This window comes from Vombatus ursinus, unplaced genomic scaffold, assembly GCF_900497805.2.
Source record: "Vombatus ursinus unplaced genomic scaffold, bare-nosed wombat genome assembly UNPS02000577.1, whole genome shotgun sequence".
In the NCBI taxonomy this organism is placed as follows: domain Eukaryota; kingdom Metazoa; phylum Chordata; class Mammalia; order Diprotodontia; family Vombatidae; genus Vombatus; species Vombatus ursinus.
This window is the reverse complement of record NW_020940355.1, coordinates 28,642,373-28,661,092: the sequence shown is the minus strand read 5'-3', so window position 1 is coordinate 28,661,092 and position 18,720 is coordinate 28,642,373. Positions and strand designations below refer to the sequence as shown.

At 36.3% G+C, this 18,720-nt stretch overlaps 1 protein-coding gene across 1 annotated transcript in view; it reads left to right on the top strand.

Moving 5' to 3' along the window:
- CNGB3 (cyclic nucleotide gated channel beta 3) overlaps positions 1–18,720 on the top strand; it is a 188,358-nt gene that overhangs the window by 115,966 nt on the left and 53,672 nt on the right. The window contains exons 10-13 of the mRNA XM_027871946.1: positions 306–428; positions 8,021–8,162; positions 11,193–11,352; positions 16,467–16,564. Of these exons, the coding sequence (XP_027727747.1) occupies positions 306–428; positions 8,021–8,162; positions 11,193–11,352; positions 16,467–16,564 (523 nt within the window). The remainder of the gene's footprint in view (positions 1–305; positions 429–8,020; positions 8,163–11,192; positions 11,353–16,466; positions 16,565–18,720) is intronic.

Below are 18,720 nucleotides of genomic sequence, written 5' to 3'. Positions count from 1 at the left end.
GCATGTTATGCTTTATGAGGCTCCAAGCACAGAGGTGACCCTGGAGGCCAAGTCTTTCATGGAGCTGATTCATACCATGTGTGAATGGAGAAAACAAGATCTTTTTTTTCCCCACTTTGTCAGACCCAGTCAAGATGCCGGAGCCAGAAAACAGGCAATGGCACCATCACTTTCAGTAGTCCTAATGAGAGTTAACAGTACTAGAGGTGAAAGCAAGAGGGTCTGGAGGGACATTCAGGGAAAAATAATAGGCCATATTTTGGTAAAAACATTAATCCTTGCTTGGCATATGTTATTCCTGACAGAATTATTCGTACCACTGGATACCTGCTGTTTGTCCTACATATTAATGCATGCATTTATTACTGGGCTTCAGACTATGAAGGAATTAGTAGCAGTAAATGGGTATATGATGGTAAAGGAAATAGGTAAGTGCTAATTTTGGGAGAAACATTTATTGATTTTTCTCAGCTTCTTTTTCAAGGTATTTTTTTTTTTTACAACTGTTTGGATAACTAATTTTTCAACAACCCCACTGCTGATTGTTAGTAATGGATGATGCTAATTATTTGGTGGGCAGGTGCAGTGAATAATGAGTTTACCACTGAGGGGTTTTATGGGTTTATGAGTCAGCTATAACCACTAACTCAATTAAACATTTAGAAAATAACAAGGGCTGTAAATTAAACTTGCCGATTAGGCATGCAAGGCATAAGAGATCATTTGAAAAGATTAGTGGAGTAGAATCAGGATGCAGTATACAGCAAGATGTCACTGGCTTATTTAATAGTGAAGTTTCCTTTCTGAAGGGACAAAGGCCTTGGGCTTTAAAAGAGGCCCCACTAGTTTTCTGCTCCAGTGAAAATCACATACAGGCATATTGTAGAGCAATGTCCTTGTTGGAAAGTAGCAGGTATTAGTATGTACTATCAAGGGCAACTCATAGCAGCTGTGGGAAGGATGGCAATTATAGGATAAAGGAAAGAGAGTGGAAAAACTAGACAGAATAATATAGTACCTGGAGTGAATAAGGGGTGGTAGAAAAGTATTTGGATTTTTTTTCCATACCTGGTTTTAATGAATTTAAAATCATAGAGGCCCACTGACAGGAATAAAAACCAGGTAATGGTTTGTTGGAAAGGCTTACGACCAATCCTGTAGGTTCCTTCCTTTGGAAAATGAACTAATGTAAATAGAATTGCCCATTTTTTCCTCAATCCAAATGACTAATTAGGATAGAAAATTAAGCTGTTTATAAAGTACACTAATAGAAAGCATATGTGAGTATATATTTCAATATATTCAGGCAATGAGATCAGTTTATTCAGTCGTAACTTTATTCTGAGATGATTCAATTCATTTTAATTCAAATTAATTAATTTAATTCAAATTAAGCACGATGCAATGTGCTAAATCCAGTACTGGGAATACACAGACATAAAGGACACAGACCATACACTCAGGGAGTTTACAATTTAAATTAGGAGTGGGGATAGGAAAGACAGATGCTCTGCATGATGGAGGGCTGTCTCTAAATGTTGGGAGACACAGGCAATATCATTCTATCTTAATTACTCTTTTCACATTGAAACTGTACAGTGTCCAAAACTAGTCATGAGCTTTCTGTCAGAAAAAAGCAAAGAATTTTAGCATCATTTCACTGAGAATCTGAACTGGACTGTGAGAAAAGCACAAAAGAAGCAATTCTGTTCCTTTTAAGCTGAATTTTATGAGAATGGTCTCCTAAGTGGTTTAAGATCATCCATCCTTCATAAAAACTCATGAGAAAAGATCTCCTTTACAGATCCCCTTTTATACGTAGGCCAACACAGCTAATTTTCTCCTAGAAATGAGATCTGGTCAGAAATCAGAGCTATCAATGCAGAATTGGGGGAGAACAGTGCAATCAGAATGCAGAACTTAATATTCCTTCTAAAGTAACAGAGGCTCTGAAAGCAAAAATGAAAGACTTAGAGCACAAAAATGCAAAATGGAGAAAAATTTGGCAGAAGAGAAACAAAAAAATGAATTCTATAAAACATAAAGTGATTGTCCTTGAAGACAAGGATATGCAGAGATAAACCATGAAGGTAGGAAAGGTCCAGTTGTGAAGAGCTTTAAAAGCCAGAGGATTTTATATTTGATCCCAGAGGTAAAAGGGAGCCACTAGTGGTTATTAAATATGGGAGTGACATGAAGTGATCAGCTATCTTTAATAGACATTGATCACAAAAGATAAAATAAGTAATTTCAATTACATGCAGCTAAAAAGCTTTTATATCAAAAAAAAATCAATATACCCAGGACAAGAATGGAAAATTTCAACTAAGAAAAAATATTTGTATTAAATTTCTCAGACAGAGATCTGACAGCCAAAATACACAAGGAAGTAACACAACTGTATAAGACCAAGAGCCATCCACCAGTAGATAAGTGGTCAAGGGATATGAACAATCAGTTCTAAAAGGAGGAGAAGGAGAACAAAAATTTGGCCATATTCAGAGTAGATCTTTTTTTTAAATTTTTATTTATTTTATTCTGAACTTAAGAAATAAAACAAGCATTTCTATAACATAATAGAAGAGGAGAAGAGAGAGAAGAGATAAGAAGAAGGAGGAGGAGGAGGAGGAAGAGAAGAAGGAGAAGGAAGAAGAAGTAGGAAGAAGGAAGAAGAAGGAGGAAGAAGGAGGAGGAGGAGGAGAAGGACAAATCATAGAAACCATAACTTCATTAAAGAGAATGACAAGAGAAAAAACATTCCAAAATTTGTGAGATATAGCCAAAACAATACTTAGGGTAAAATTTATATCTCTAAATGTGGACATCAATAAAAGAGAGAAAGAGCAGATCAATGAATTGAGCATGTAACTAAAAGAAATAGAAAAAGAACAAATTTTAAATCCATAATTAAACACCAAAATGGAAGTACTGAAAATCAAGGGAGAGATTAATAAAACTGAAAATTAAAAATAACTATTGAAGTAATAAATAAAACTAAGAGTTGGTTTTTTGGGGGGAAACCTATAAAATAGAAAAGTCATTGGTTAATTTGATTTTAAAAAGAAAGAGAAAAAAGCCAAAAATGAAAAAAGTACACCCCCAATGAAGATAAAATTAAAGCAATTATTAATAGTTATTTTGCCTAATTATATACCAGTAAAACTGACAATCTAAGGAAATGGATGAATATTTACATAAATATAAACTGTCTAGGTTGACAGAACAGGAATTCTAACTTAGAAAAAGAAATTTAACAAGCCAGCAATGAGCCCTAAGCAAAAATCCACACAACAACATGGATTTAAAAGTGAATTTTATGAAATATTTAAGGAACAATTAATCCCAATACTACATAAACTATTTGGGGAAAAAATAGGAAAAGAATACTACTAAATTCCTTTTGTGACACAAATATGGCTTTGATACTTAAACCAGGGAGAGCAAAAACAGAGAAAGAAAACTAAAGCCCAATTTCATTTATAAATATTGATGTGAAAATTTTAAATAAAATACTAGCAAGGAGATTGTAGCAATATATCACAAAGATCATACAATATGACCAGATGGGATTTGCACCAGGAATGCAGAACTAGTTTAATATTAGGAAAATTGTCAACATTCCTGACCATATCAATAATAAAACAACAAAAATCATATGATTATATCAATAAATGCAGAAAAAACTTTGATGAAATACAATACCCATTTCTATATTAAAAACAAAAACACTAGAAAACATAGGGATAAATGGAACCTTTTTAAAAATAATAAGTAGTATCTAACTCAAACCAAGAGCAAGCAACACCTTTCATGGGGATAAAATTGAAGCCTTTCCGATAAGATCAGGAGTGAAATAAGGATGTCCATTATCACCATTACTATTCAATATTGTACTCCAATTGCTAGCTATAGCAATAAAACAAGAAAAAGAAATTGAAGGAGTAAAAATAGGCAATGTGGAAATAAAACTATCACTCTTTGCAGATGATATGGTGGTATGCTTAGAGAACCCTAAAGAATCAATTAAAAAACTAATTGAAACAATTAACAACTTTAACAAAGTTTCAGGATATAAAATAAACCCGCCTAAATCATCAGCATTTCTTTATATTACCAACAAAAACTAGCAACAAGAGCTAGAAAAAGAAATTCCATTTAAAATAACTTCAGACAACATAAAATACTTGGAGTCTACCTGCCAAGACCTACCCAGAGATTATATGAACACAATTACAAAACACTTTTCACACAAATAAAGACAGATCTAAACAATTGGAGAAATATTAATTGCTCACAGGCAAGCCAAGTCAATATAACAAAAATGACAATTCTTCCTAGATTAATTTACTTATCCAATGTCACACCAATCAAAATATCAATTTCATAGAGCTAGAAAAATAACAAAATTCATCTGAAAGAACAAAAGGTCAAAAATATCAAGGAAATCAATGAAAAAAATGTTAAGGAAGGCAGCCTAGCAATTTCAGATTTCAAATTATATTACAACACAGTAACCATCTAAACAATCTGGTACTGGCTAAGAAATAAAGTGGTGGATCAGTGGAATAAATTAGTCACACCATACACAGAAGTAAATAACCATAGTAATTTAGTGTCTGATAAAACCAAAAAAATCCATGCTCTGGGGATAAGAACTCAACATTGACAAAAATGCTATCAAAGCTGGAAAGCAGCTTGGCAGAAACTAGGCATAGACAAACATTTCATGCCATATACCATGATAAGGTAAGAATGGATAAATGATTTAGATGTAGTGGGTGATAATAAAAGTATATTAGGGTAGCATGGAAAAATGTACCTGTCAGATATATGGATAAGGGAAAGAGTTTTAACCAAACAAGAGATAGAGCAGATCATGGAAAATAAAATAGATAATTTTAATTACATGAAATCAAAAAGCTTTTGCACAAACAAAACTAAGGCAGCCAAAATTAGAAGGAAAATAGGAAACGGGGGGGGTGAATTTTATAGCAGGTTTTTCTGATAAATATTTCATTTCTCAAATATATAGTGAGCTGAGCCAAATTTATAAAAATAATAGTCATTCCCCAGTTGATAAATGGTCAAACAATATTAGCAGGCAGTTTTCAGAAGAAATCAAAGCTATCAATAGTTACATGAAAAATACTCTAAATCGCTACTGATTAGAGAAATGCAAATTAAATCAGTTCGAGATACCACCTCATACCTATCAGATTGGCTAATATGATGAAAAAAATGACAAATGTTGGAGGTGATGTGGAAAAATTGGGACACTAATGCCCTGTTTGTGGAGTTGTGAGCTGATCCAACCATTCTGGAGAATAATTTGAAACTACCCCCAAAAAACTATAAAACTGTGCATACCCCTTGACCCAGAAATACAATTACTAGGTCTGTATCCCAAAGATATCAAAGAAAAGGGAAAAGAACTTCTTTATACAAAAATATCTATAGCAGTTTTTTTTATATGGTAGCAAATAATTGAAAATTGACGGCATGCCCATCATTTGGAGAATGGCTGAACAAGTTGGGGCATATGATTGTAATGGAATACTATTGTATTATAAGAAATGATGAGAAGGATGATTTTGGAAAAACCTGGGAAGATTTATATGAACTGATACAGAGTGGACTAAGCTGGACCAGGAGAACATTGCACACAGTAACAGTAATATTGTAAGGATGATTAACTGTGAAAGATTAGCTACTGTGATCAAAACAATAATCTAAATAGGGATGGGGAACCTATGGCCTCGAGGCCATATGTGGCCCTCTAGGTCCTCAAGTGCAACCCTTTGACTGAATCCAAATTTCGCAGAACCTGCATACTTGAGGCTGCAGATTCTCTACTCCTGAAAGACAATTCCAAAGGACCCACGATGAAAAATGCTCCACCTCCAGAGAAAGAACTAATGAACTCTAAAAGCTCTTTGAGGGCACGAACTGTTTTGGTTTTATCTTTGAATCTCAGGCAACTGTGCGTGGCACATAGCAGTCTCTTATTTTTGTCTCCCATTTGAACTCCTAATGATTGTTTCATTCTTTATATGGTATCCTCAGTTTGACACATAGCTAGCACTTCTTAAATATTTGTTGATTGATTAATAGATTGACAGAATGTCCAGTTTCTAATGATCTCCAAATTTTTATCTCCACACAGATTCCCCCTCAGCAATAACAAATAGCTGTTTTCATTGAGATTGAAACACACTTTTAAATTTTTTCCTTATTTTTTGTCTATTTTCTTTTACAATATGGCTAATATGGAAATGTGTTTTGTATAACTTTTCAGTATAATCAATATTAAATCACTTGCCTTCCCAAGGGGGAGAGTGGGTGAGGGGTGGAAGGGAGGGACCAAAGGGAAGGAGAGAATTTGGAACTCAAAAATTTTTTAAACAATTGTTTAAAAAAATAAATTTTATGTGTAATTGGGAAATATTTAACAAAATAAATAAAAATCTATTTTAAAAAGAAATAAGAGCTTCCAGGTAAAGAGATTCTTCTGTGGTTTCTAATATGGAGTATAATCAACAAAAAGCACATTCAGTAATCTTTTTTAAGTAAGTACTTACTATGTGGAGTCTGTGGGGTCTTTTTGTTCAAAGATGAGAATTATCTTTTACATAAAGATGCACACTTATATAAAAGACACAAAAGCTATCTTTCAAAATAATTAATGATATATTCCTTTGCTTACCAAAAGCTAACCTGCATAGCAACCGAGTGATTTTTCTGAAGTCAGGTCTGACCACACAACTCCACTAGGCAATAAACTCCAGTGGCCTCCCTATTACTTGTTATTACCTATTACTGTAGGATCAAACATAAACTTCTCTGCTTAGTATTTAAAGCTCTTCAAACCTGGTCTTATCCTACCTTCCAGCCTTTATTCCCCTCCAACACTGCAATCCAGACATATTGGCACACTTGCTGATCCCCTTCTACCATAGTCTCTCTGTACTCTATAGACTTTTGCAATGGCTGTCCTATATTTTTTGAAATATTCTCTTTTCCTCATCTCAACCTCTTAGAATTTCTTATTTCCTTCAAGACTCAACTTGAGTTCCACATTCTATATGAGGTCTGTCCTGATCTCCCCAGTGGTTAGTGTCTTCTCCCCCATCCACCTTGTTCTGTTTTCTATGTATTTTGTTTGTACTATATGTCTCCCTTATTAAAGTAAAAGCTCCTTGAGGGCAGGAACTATTTTGGTTGCTTGGCAAATAGCAGTCTCTTATTTTTGTCTTCCATTTGAACATAAATTCCTACTGATTGTTTCATTCTTTATACGGTATCCTCAGTTCAGCACTTGTTAAATGTTTGTTGATTGATTGATAGATTGACTGAATGCCCAGTTTCCAATGATCTCCAAATTTTAATCTCCACACAGCCTGCCACCTCTGACAGCAATAATGAATACCTATTTTCCCAGAGGTTTCTCCCAGGTTCCATGGTGTGCCCAGAATGAGTGAACCATAGTCAATAAGCTACATATCTCAAGAATTTTGCCCTGGCTCTCTCCAAATGAATTCCAAAACGAATCATCTTTCTCCAATGAAAAGGAAATACTGACCATTATACCAAACTACTATTTGTTAATAAAGGTTTTTTCTATTGGAACCAAAAGTTTTGACCCACTTAAGGCACTGTAGATCCTACAGTATTTTTCTCTGACAAGAGGTGGAGAGCTTTTGTAATTAGCCAAATTACCATTTTTCTAACAACATTTTCCCTACTTCCATTCATCTGATGTGCTAGCACATAAGGCATTCCTCCTTGTTTTCTGTATCAAGATAATACATAGTAGTACATAAAAGATATGTACATATATGGACCATTACCAGGACAAAATAGTATATTTGAAATATATATATATATATATAATCCTATATTGAAGATAATATATGTTTATAGGTAAGTTGGGAGAGGAGCTTATAAGTAGTCATCATGGTCCTTCAACATTAGTGACCAATATCAGATTAAAAATCTAAATGAAAATTCTTTCTATTCACAGCTATCTGAGATGTTACTACTGGGCAGTTCGAACTTTAATTACCATTGGTGGTCTTCCAGAACCACAAAACACATTTGAGATTATCTTCCAACTTTTGAATTTTTTCTCTGGGGTTTTTGTGTTCTCCAGCCTAATTGGACAGGTAAAGTGAAAAAAATTAATTGCATTATGTTGCATTCATTTTTTAACATTAATTGATATTCTTATTGATGTTTGTTCTTTAAATCACCTTCATTTCCAAATATATCTCTCCCTTTCTCCCCTATCTAAAAGCGTCCCTTACAACAAAAAAAGAAAAATAAGAATGAAAGAGTTCTTCAAAACCAATCAACACATTAATTGAGTCTAACAGTATATACAGTGTTTCACACCCCATGGTCTTCCACCTTTCTAATGAAGGGGAGGGTTGTGCATTTTCTTATCTCTCCTACATGACGAAATTTGATAATCATAATCAAATAGTGCTCATTTTAATTTTTCCTTTGCATTGATATTGGTTTAATAATTGTGTATGTTGGCGGATAGGTACAGTGCATAAGAATGCTGGGGATGGCAGCAAGAAGATTTGAGTTCAAACCCCTTCTCAGATATTTGCTAGCTGTGTGACCCTGATCAAGTTACTTAACCTCTCTCAGTCTCAGTTTCTTAAAAATTAAATGGAAATAATACTGTCTATAATTTAGAGTTGTTGTGAGGATAAACTGAGGTAGCATATGTACAGGGCTTAGTAAACCTTAAAGCACTATGTCAATTCTATTACTTATTTATTTCACTTTTCACTTTGTATGATCTCATATACATCTTCCAATGTTTTTCTGAATTTTTCATAGTCAGCATACCAATATGCTATTATTCATGTATCACAATTAGTTCAGCCATTCCCCAATCAATGAGCATCTACTTTGTTTACAATTCTTTGCTTCTAGTTCTTTGCCAAAACAAAAAGTGTTGTTACAAATGTTTCAGTTGTATATAGGACCTTTCTGCCTCTGATCTCCTTGAGGTATATGTCTAACAATGGAATCACTGGATCAAAGGGCATGGTTTTAATCACTTTCTTATCATAATTCTAGATTGTTTTCCAGAATGATTGGGCCAATTCATAGTTCTACCAACAGTACATTAGTATGCTGTATGTTCCACAGTCCCTCCAATTAGCCTGTTTTCATCTTTTGTCAATATTTGTTAATTTTCTAGATGTGGACTGTTTTGATTTACAACTTCTCTTAGTAGTCATTTGGAGCAATCTTATGCTTACAATTCTTCTTATAAGATATATGTGTTCATTAAACTTTGACCACTTATTCACTGCGTAATAACTCTTTGTCTTATACATTGGCATTAGTGCCCTATAAGTCTTGGATATTAGAACTTTATCAGAGATTTTGATGCAGGGTTTCACCCCAATTAACTACTTTCCTTCTTATCCCAGTTGTACTAATTATATTCATGCAAAAGCTTTTCAATTTCATGTGTGTTTTCTTTTGTATTCATTGTTATCCCTTACTAGTTAAGAGTTTTTCCCCTAGCCATAGCTATGAAGAGTACTTGAGCTCATTCTCTTCTATTTTTTTTTAATGGTGTGACTTTTAATATTCAGATTGTATTCCATTTTGAGCTTATGGTGGAATATTGGTGAATCCCATTTTAAATAGCGCTATAGACAATGTTCTGAGGCTACTTGAAGAATGTTAATGTCATACTAAGCCCTTCACGTACACTATCTCATTTAATCCTTACAACAAACCAACAATGTAGGTACATTATTGTTCCCATTATATAGATGATACAGACCTAGAGAAAATTTAGTGACTTGTACATGATCATACAGTGCATAAATGTGATAGTTGCTATTTGGACCCAGGCCACTCCTGACTCCAAGACCAGTACTATTTCCATTCTACATCTAGGTCCTGATTAGTTCAAATCATGAATCCTGTGAAGTGGTAACATTATTTGCACTGCATATTTCCATTGGACTGGGATTATTACCATATTTTACATAATCATAACTTTGAATAGTACGAATTTGAATATATGTGACCACTTCACAGGATTTATGATTCTCAGCAACAGGGACCTGACTATAGCACACTATGTCTGAATAACTAATAATACATATTAGTTGGCTTTAATCACTCATGTATCTTTTATAGCACATGTCCTGGGCTAGACAGAGGAAAAAAAAGATGCCACATAGTTTCACCTCTTCCGAATGGCATCTTTGAGGTCTACCCAGGGTCTAAGTGCTCCACTGCTCCTGCTTCATGGAGCTGCTGCCTTCATGACCATTGGAACAAAATGTTCTCACGTGCCCATTCTACCAGTGGAAATCTTTACATGCTTGGGGTAGACACCCCCCTAACTCACCAACAGGTTTGAGGCCTGACAGTTACCCTCAAACTAGTTTAGCCCATGAAATGGTCTACCAAGGTGTGGCCACTGTGCACACATACACCCACCCCCATTCTAAATACACAAAGCAAATTTCAACCATTTGTTTCCTGGTTTAGGAGAGAAGTAAGAGATGAATATGGAGAATTATATTATACATCTGTTTCTGGACTAAGACCTAAAGATCTGGCTTAATTTAGAGTGAATTTTTACATCTCATTTATCAGCATCCATGAATTGAAATGTAATCATTCCTTCATTACTACCATAGCTGCTGAGGATAGTTGAATAATTTCAGCATATTTTAAATTTGGGTGTATACTACCCTCTAAGCATAGACTTATTTAACATTGTATAAATAGCACAAAGTGAAATTGGGAGTTGTCAATTATCCAATGAATCAGGATTTTTAGACAGTCAACCTGCATAATCCATGTACATAGTTCCACTTTGACTCCTGACATCTGGATTAGCTAACTATTCTGCCAAGAAGTTACTAAGCTGTTACCAAATGAGATCATATTCGTAAAGCACTTAGCTCAGTTCCTGGTACATAGTAGGTGCTTATAAGTGCTTGATCCCTCCCTCTTCCCCAGCACCAGGTAATTATAGTCTATGGGATTTTCAAACAGGAATGGTCTATACATCAGTAAAGAATAAGAATGTTAACAAATCAAAAGACTAATTTTATGCAACTTTATTTTTTTTAGTTTATCTTCTGGCACCATTTATAGAAACAAATGAAAAACATCAGAAATGATGAAATTTATGTTTTCAGATGAGAGATATCATTGGAGCAGCTACTGCAAATCAGAACCACTTCCGTGCCTGCATGGATAATGCCATCTCTTATATGAATATGTATTCAATACCCAAAATAGTGCAGAACCGTGTTCGGACTTGGTATGAATATACTTGGGCTTCTCAAAGAATATTGGGTAGGTATGCCTAACTATTCACTCTATCCCTGAAAAGTAGCAATATGAGCATTAGACTTGAAATACAAAAACTTGAAGATGAGGTCAAGCTCTGCTTCATATTATCTGGTTGTCACTTGACAAATCACTTAAAAATCCATTTTAACCTGAGTTGCCTCGCCTGTAAAATGGGAGGTAATAATAGTTTCACCATATACCTCATAAGGTGAGATGAATATGGCATAAACCCAAACACAGCAGATAGGTGTGAATTTCTACATTATAATTATTAGAGAAAAGTACCTAAAAGCATCTTGTCAATGAAAGAAGAAGGAAAGTTCCTTGAGGGCAGGAATGATTTTATCTTTATCTTCATATTCCCATTACCTACTTGGGGTGAATAACTTTCAGGAAAAGCTAGTACCTCTGGTATAAGGGCTGCTCATCCACCTTTGGTGTCCCCCTGCCACCCACCTCTCACCTGTGACTCCAAGAAGCTGTAGTATGCACAGTGGCCACACCTTGGTAGACCATTTCATGGGCTAAACTAGTTTGAGGATAACTGACAGGCCTCACACCTGTTGGCGAGTTAGGGGGGGTGTCTACCCCAAGCATGTAAAGATTTCCACTGGTAGAATGGGCAGATGAGAACATTTTGTTCCAATGGTCATGAAGGCAGCAGCTCCATGAAGCAGGAGCAGCGGAGCACTTAAAGCCTGGTTAGACGTCAAAGATGCCGAGGTGCACTGCATCCCAGAGCATCTCCAGTCATCTTGACTTTTGTCTTGGCACTTGGACTCTCACGACTATGGAAAAGAGAATGAGGCTCACAACTCTGCCTCACTTAAATCCAATTTATGTGCAAGTCAAAAGACCCAAAAGACCCATACCATTTTACAATTTTTACCTATTCCAAAGTACTGCGGTGACAGGCAAGTGACAAAGCAGGTCTGGATATACCAGGAGCTGAAGTCACCACCCTGCCCACAGGTAGCCCAGGGCATAGGGTTGTCTTCTCACTGGACTGAAGCAGTAATGGGATTTGGCAGCCCCTGGGTATCTGAGCAAAGTTTTTAAGGACCTCACTGCTCACCTCCTGGCATGAGACAGGGAGTAGAAAAAGTGCCCTAAAAATTGTCTGCTTCACCTAACCCTGGACTGATTACTTCAGCAGGCAGGGATGCTATACTGTGGTCAAAACACAAAAAAAAATGTACAAAATTTTGCAAAGATGACTCCACTCACCATTGGTACATGCAATGTGCACACACTTATGGATGCTTGAAATCCAGATGAACTGAAAGACCAACAGCTCGTGTTATGAAAGAGCTCAGTAGGTATTATGTCCGAATAGCAGCCCTGAGTGAAACAAATAAAATCCAGCTTACCAAAGTCAGACCTGGATACGTTTTTTCTGGAGTGACCACAGTGATGGGGAGCACTGTGAAGCTAGCGTAGACTTCACAATCAGAACTAATCTGGTCAACAACTTTCTATGCCCTCTAAAAGGAATGAATGACAGGTTCATGACAATGGGATTGCCAGTTTCAGGAAAGCTCCATGCCACGATCATCAGTTCATGTTCTTCCACCATGATGAACCCTAATGAGGTCAAAGGAAATTTTTATGAAGACCTAGAGACACATCATCAATGTGTCAAAAGAAGACAAGCTTATCATTCTGGGTGACTTTAATGCAATAGTAGGCACAGACTATCAGACATGGCAGGGAGTCTTTGGAAGGAATGAAGTCAGAACAGCAATAGCAATGGTCACTTTCTATTGAAAACTTGTGCATCTCGTAACCTAATCACTTATACTCCTCCATTTACCTAAATGCAATGAAACTTTGTAGATGCACTCTTGCAGCAAACATTGGCATTTAACAGACTGTCATTGTAAGGAGAAGAAATACACAGGATGTGAAAGTGACAAAGGCAATGTATGGTGCAGAGGTTTTAAATGCTATTAGGCTCATCTCACGTAGCAAAGCTCTTGGTGCTGATTCTATTCCAGCTGAGATTTACAAGGCAGGGGGTTCTCTGCTCATATAAAAGCTGACTGAAATCTTCCTGGTTATATGACAAGAGAAGGTTATCCCCCAGGAGTTCAAGGATGCCTCCAATTGTCCATCTCTATAAATAAAGACTGGGAAATAGTTTGTGCTGTGACAATCACAGTGGGATCTCTCTCTCTCAGCCATTGCTAACAAGATTCTTGCCAGAGTCCTCCTTAATAGGTTGATCCTTCACCTGGAAGATGGTCATCTACCCGAGAGCCTTCAGAAAGGGCCAAGGAATGGTTGATATGGTGTTTGCTGCCCAAGAACTCCAAGAGAAATGACAGGAGCAGAACAGAGGTTTGTACACAATGTTCGTTGAACATTGCAAGCAGGGCTGTGTGCTCGCTCCCATGCTTTTTTTAGCATGATGTTTTCAGCGATGTTGTCAGGTGCCTACGACAAGAATGAAAACTGCATCAAGATCAGCTACCACACTGGCAGTAAATATTTAACTTGAAAAGGCCAAGAGTTGGTGTGTGACTTTTTGGTCCTGGTGATTGTGCACTCAATGTAGCCTCTGAGACAGAGACACAACATAGTATGGATTGATTCTCTGCTGCTTGTGCTAATTTTTGCCTAACAACACCAAGAAAACAGAGGTTCTCCACCAGCCAGTAGGGTACCATCCATATGTGGAACCATTGGTTACAGCAAATGGAGAAATTTTGAATGCTGTGGACAAGTTTGCTTACCTTGCAGTATACTTTCCAGGGATGTACACATAGATGATGAGGATGATACATGCATTTCCAGAGCTAGCTCAGCTTTTGGGAGGTTCTGAAGGAAAGTGTGCTGACCTCATTGTTGTACGCCTATGAAACCTGGACAGTGTACCAGCGCCATGCCAGGAAACTGATTCACTTCCATTTGAATTGTCTTAGGAAGATTCTGAAGATCACCCGGCAGGATAAGATCAGACACTGAGGTCCCTTCTCAAGCTGAACTGCCAAGCATTCGAACTACTGCAGAGAACTCAACCCTGATGGGCTGGTCACTTGCTCCAATGCCAAATGTACATTTGCCTAAAAGACTATTTTATGGAGCACTCACACAAGTCAAGCACTCACATAGAGGTCAGAAGAAGAGATACAAGGACACCCTCAAGTTCTCTCTGAAAAACTTTGGAATTACTTGCATGACAAGGGAGACTTTGACAAAAGACCACCCAACATGGCATGCGTGCATCAAAGAAGGCTCTGTGTTCTATGAGCAAAGCAGAATTGCAGTACCTCAAAAGAAACATGAGAAGTGCAAATTTAGAGACATTACTACTCCAAGTATTCATATGAACTATTTGTGCTCGACTTTTGGTGGAGTCTTCAAAGTTCACCTTGGTCTGATTGGCCAGTCAGACACACCGTACCATGACCCCAACATAGTATTGTCATTTTGGTCCTCTTCAAGCACAAAGGACAACAACCTAGCACAGTGCTTTTTACATAGTAGGCATTCAATAAATGCTTATTATATTGAACTATATTAAATTCAAAGTACTCTACAAATATAAAACAGAGTTATTATTCAAAGCATATCCTTTTCTTTCTTCTTTGAGGTAGAAATTAAGGCTAATTGGACTGAGAAAAGGTAGTCTCAAAAGCAAATAATTGCATGATTTGTATATCTTTAAATATACATAGTATTTATATAAGGAATTTACTAAATGGGTTTTTTTTTCTTAAATAAGCCAACAAGATTTTCCAAGGCTATATTATCCCCCCACTCCCAGGGAGTTCAATAAGTATGTGCAGAGAGATCATAACTCTTTCAAGCAACTAAGTGGCTGCTTTAGTATGTTAACTGGTGTCTTGGTGACCTTAAAGAATTAATGCCACTGGGCAGCCACAAAGTTGTTCTGTCCCCCAAGGCATTTTGCAGTGCTTGCTGCTGATAAGTGGTATCCTTAGAGCCAAACTCTGTACTCTAAAAAGTTCACTGAGAGAAGAATGAGGCAGTCTTTTAGTGCCTCTGGGAACCATTGGGTTTAAAGACTAGAAACTAACCTCTGTTTCTTCTAGCACCCTCTGTTTCCCCTCCTGTCCTTTTTGGCTATCTCTCCCGCCATCATCTTCATAGAGAATGGGGTGGAGGATCAGGGGGAGTACATGTCTTAAAGGAGCTCTAAGACCCATCCTGAAAGTAGGTATAGAAGGATAGAATTAAAAGAATCAAGATTCTTCCCTCTTTCCTAATAGCACTCTCCCAATACTCCATGACTCTCACTCTCTGATGCAAAACAATGAATTATTACACTAATTCCATTCAAAATTTTTCAGACTTTGGGGCAGCTAGGTAGCGCAGTGGATAGAGCACTGGCCCTGAAGTCAGGAGGACCTGAGTTCAAATCCAGCCTAAGACCAAACACTTGATACTAGCTAGTATGACCCTGGGCAGGCCACTTAACCCCAATTGCCTTAAAAAAAAATTTTTTTCAGACTTAGAATCAATGGTTAGAGCATAATATTTCAATTTTCCATCTCCTGTAACTCTCAATAAAACTTCTTGAATTACAAAATTAGTAACTTGAACAAATTCATGTGATGGCACCTGTGATTGAGCTTTGTCATTTATCATAATTGCCTGAATATTTTGTGTCCTATTTGCACTCCTACAGGAAAAAAAAGGCCGGAAAAAGTCACCTTTTTGAGAAAATAATCATATTGACAATAATGATTTTACACTTTGTATTACATCTTTCATCCTAAAAGTTCAGAAGCATTTTCTTATGTAAGCTCTCATTAACCATTTTGCTGAGGCAGAAAAAAAAAGTTATCATTATCACCATTTTATAGTTAGGCTCACCAGCAGACCCCAATCTAGGATATGGGTCTCTTGACGTCCATCCCAGCATTTTCTTTGCTGGCACATAGCAGCACTTAACAAATGTGTGTTGACTTGGCTCTTCCCATTTATTGAATATTGGTTTTGTAGATGTGCACCAATTATAATGTCAACAAAAATTGATAAATTAATTTTAATTGCTCTATTTCATTCATCTCATGTCTATTTTATCTACTTCTATTTATTATGTGATGATTTTGGTTAATATGTTTATTTTTTTTTTTGCCTTTTTGAAGATGAATCAGAATTCCTGGAACACCTGCCAATCAAGATGCAACTGGCCATTGCCATCGACATGAACTTCCACATTGTGACTAAGATCGACTTGTTCAAGGCCAGTGCTTACACGATGAGGGATAATACACCACGCCTGGGGTCTGCAGACTCTTAACCATGGTCACTCTCAGGAAAATAACTTTTACCCTAAGCTGTAATAAGCTCAAAAATTAAGGGTGTATGTATAAGAAAGTCACTTGCTTTTTTTTAGCAAAGCTTTCATTTGCTCCCCTTAGTCTCCTTTCCTCTGTCTCCTAATTAGAATCAAGGAAGAAGTGATTTTTTCAGATTGCTCATTTAATTTGCATTCATTTAAATATAATTACACTCTATGGCATATGTGTGGAGTCATCTGGTTTCTGAACATGCCTTAGCCATGTCTATTAAGCCAGACCCTGGTTAGGTCCAGATTGGCTCAAAGATCTGATTATCAAGCTTAATCATGTCACCCATTCTGAATGCTTTGGGATCTGAACCTCTAAGACATTCAGGGGGTTTTCTTTGTAGTTTTTGTAGAAATATACTTTTTACACATTTGTAAAGTAGAGATTTATTTAAAATCTTTAAATTCTTGTGCAATTTACTACACAACTTTAAGTGAAGAATAGTAAATAGAAAGCTAGCTAACCTTGGAGCCTCTGTTCCTTAATTTCACTGGCTTCTTTCAAGACTCAGTTCAATTCTTCTTCAGGAGGCCCTCTATGATCCTCTATTGTGCTAGTACCTTCCTCTATGAAATTACTTTTCATTATGTGTGTGTGTGCAAAATATATAAAATAAATATATATTTAAAATATATAAAATATACATAAAATCATCATTATCATTTTTATAACAATATAATGTCTAGCATTTTACATGGCACCTTAAGATTTACAAAGCACTTTATAAAAATACCTCATTAGACCCTCACAACTACCTGGGAAGGTAGGCGCTATCATTATCTCATTTTACAGATGAGGAAACTGAGATATAGACAATGGTTAAGTGACTTGCCCAGGGTCACTGAGCTAGATTTGAACTTAGGACTTCCTGACTACAGGTCCAGTATTCTATGCACTGTGCACCAACCTGTTTCTTTATAGCTTATTTACATGTTGTCTCCTCTATTAGACTGTGAGCTTCTCGAGGACAAGGACTATTGTTTTCCTTTCTTTGAATGCCCAGCACTTAGCACAGTGTTTGGCATATAACAAGCACTTAATGAATGCTTCTTGACTGACAAAATAAGGAAAAACATTATAACAATAAAATCCAACAGAAGGGGCTATTTTAAGAAAGTGCAAATCACTGGGAACATTCAAACAGAGATTGAATGACCATATGACAGGGTTATTTCATTAGGGGGTATGGAATTAAATGGTCTCCAAAGATCCTTTGCACTCTGAGATTCTACAGTCCCATGATTAATACAGCATAGGTCATTAAACAGAGAGCTAGCTGGCCCTAGAGCCAGGAAGACCTGGGTTTAAGTCCCTCCTCTGACACATCATCATTATTATCATCATCACTAGCATTTAGTACCATTCATAGAGCATTTACTATGTGCCAGGCACTGTGATGAGTACTTTACTATTATTATCTCATTTGATCCTCACAACAACCCTGGAGGTAGATGCTATTATTGTCAAATTTTATAAATGAGAAAACAAAGGCAAACAGAGGTTAAGTGATTTGCCCAGTTTCTCACAGCTAGTAAGTATCTGAGGCCAGATTTAAATTCTGGTCTTTCTGACTTCCTGCCTGACACTATTCCTTGTACCATGTAGCTGGACATACTGGATGTATGGCCCTGGACAAGTCATTTAATCAGTGCTTTAGGCACCTCTCTCAGAGTTGTGTAAATGGCGTCAACTTGTATTGGTAGAGGGAGTTTCCTCATATAGAAAGAAGTTCCTTATACCAGTGAAATCACAGATCCAATCCTTATCCCTATGATTAAATGTAATTCTTAGTTTTTAGATCTTTGAAAATGTCATGATAACTTAATGGATAAATATTTATTATGCTATTAACTTATTTTTTATTATATTAGTACCAGTTATTAGCTCCTTTCTTTGAATGAAAGGTTTTGAAATCAGAGACCAATAGCTCCTATGAGATTATCTCTTATTTTCAAGATTACTGGACCTTAGTCACTCACTTTTTTTCCATTTTTCTTTTAGCATATATTCCTTGAAATCCATAAAATCTGTATTCTACAGTGGATGTAAT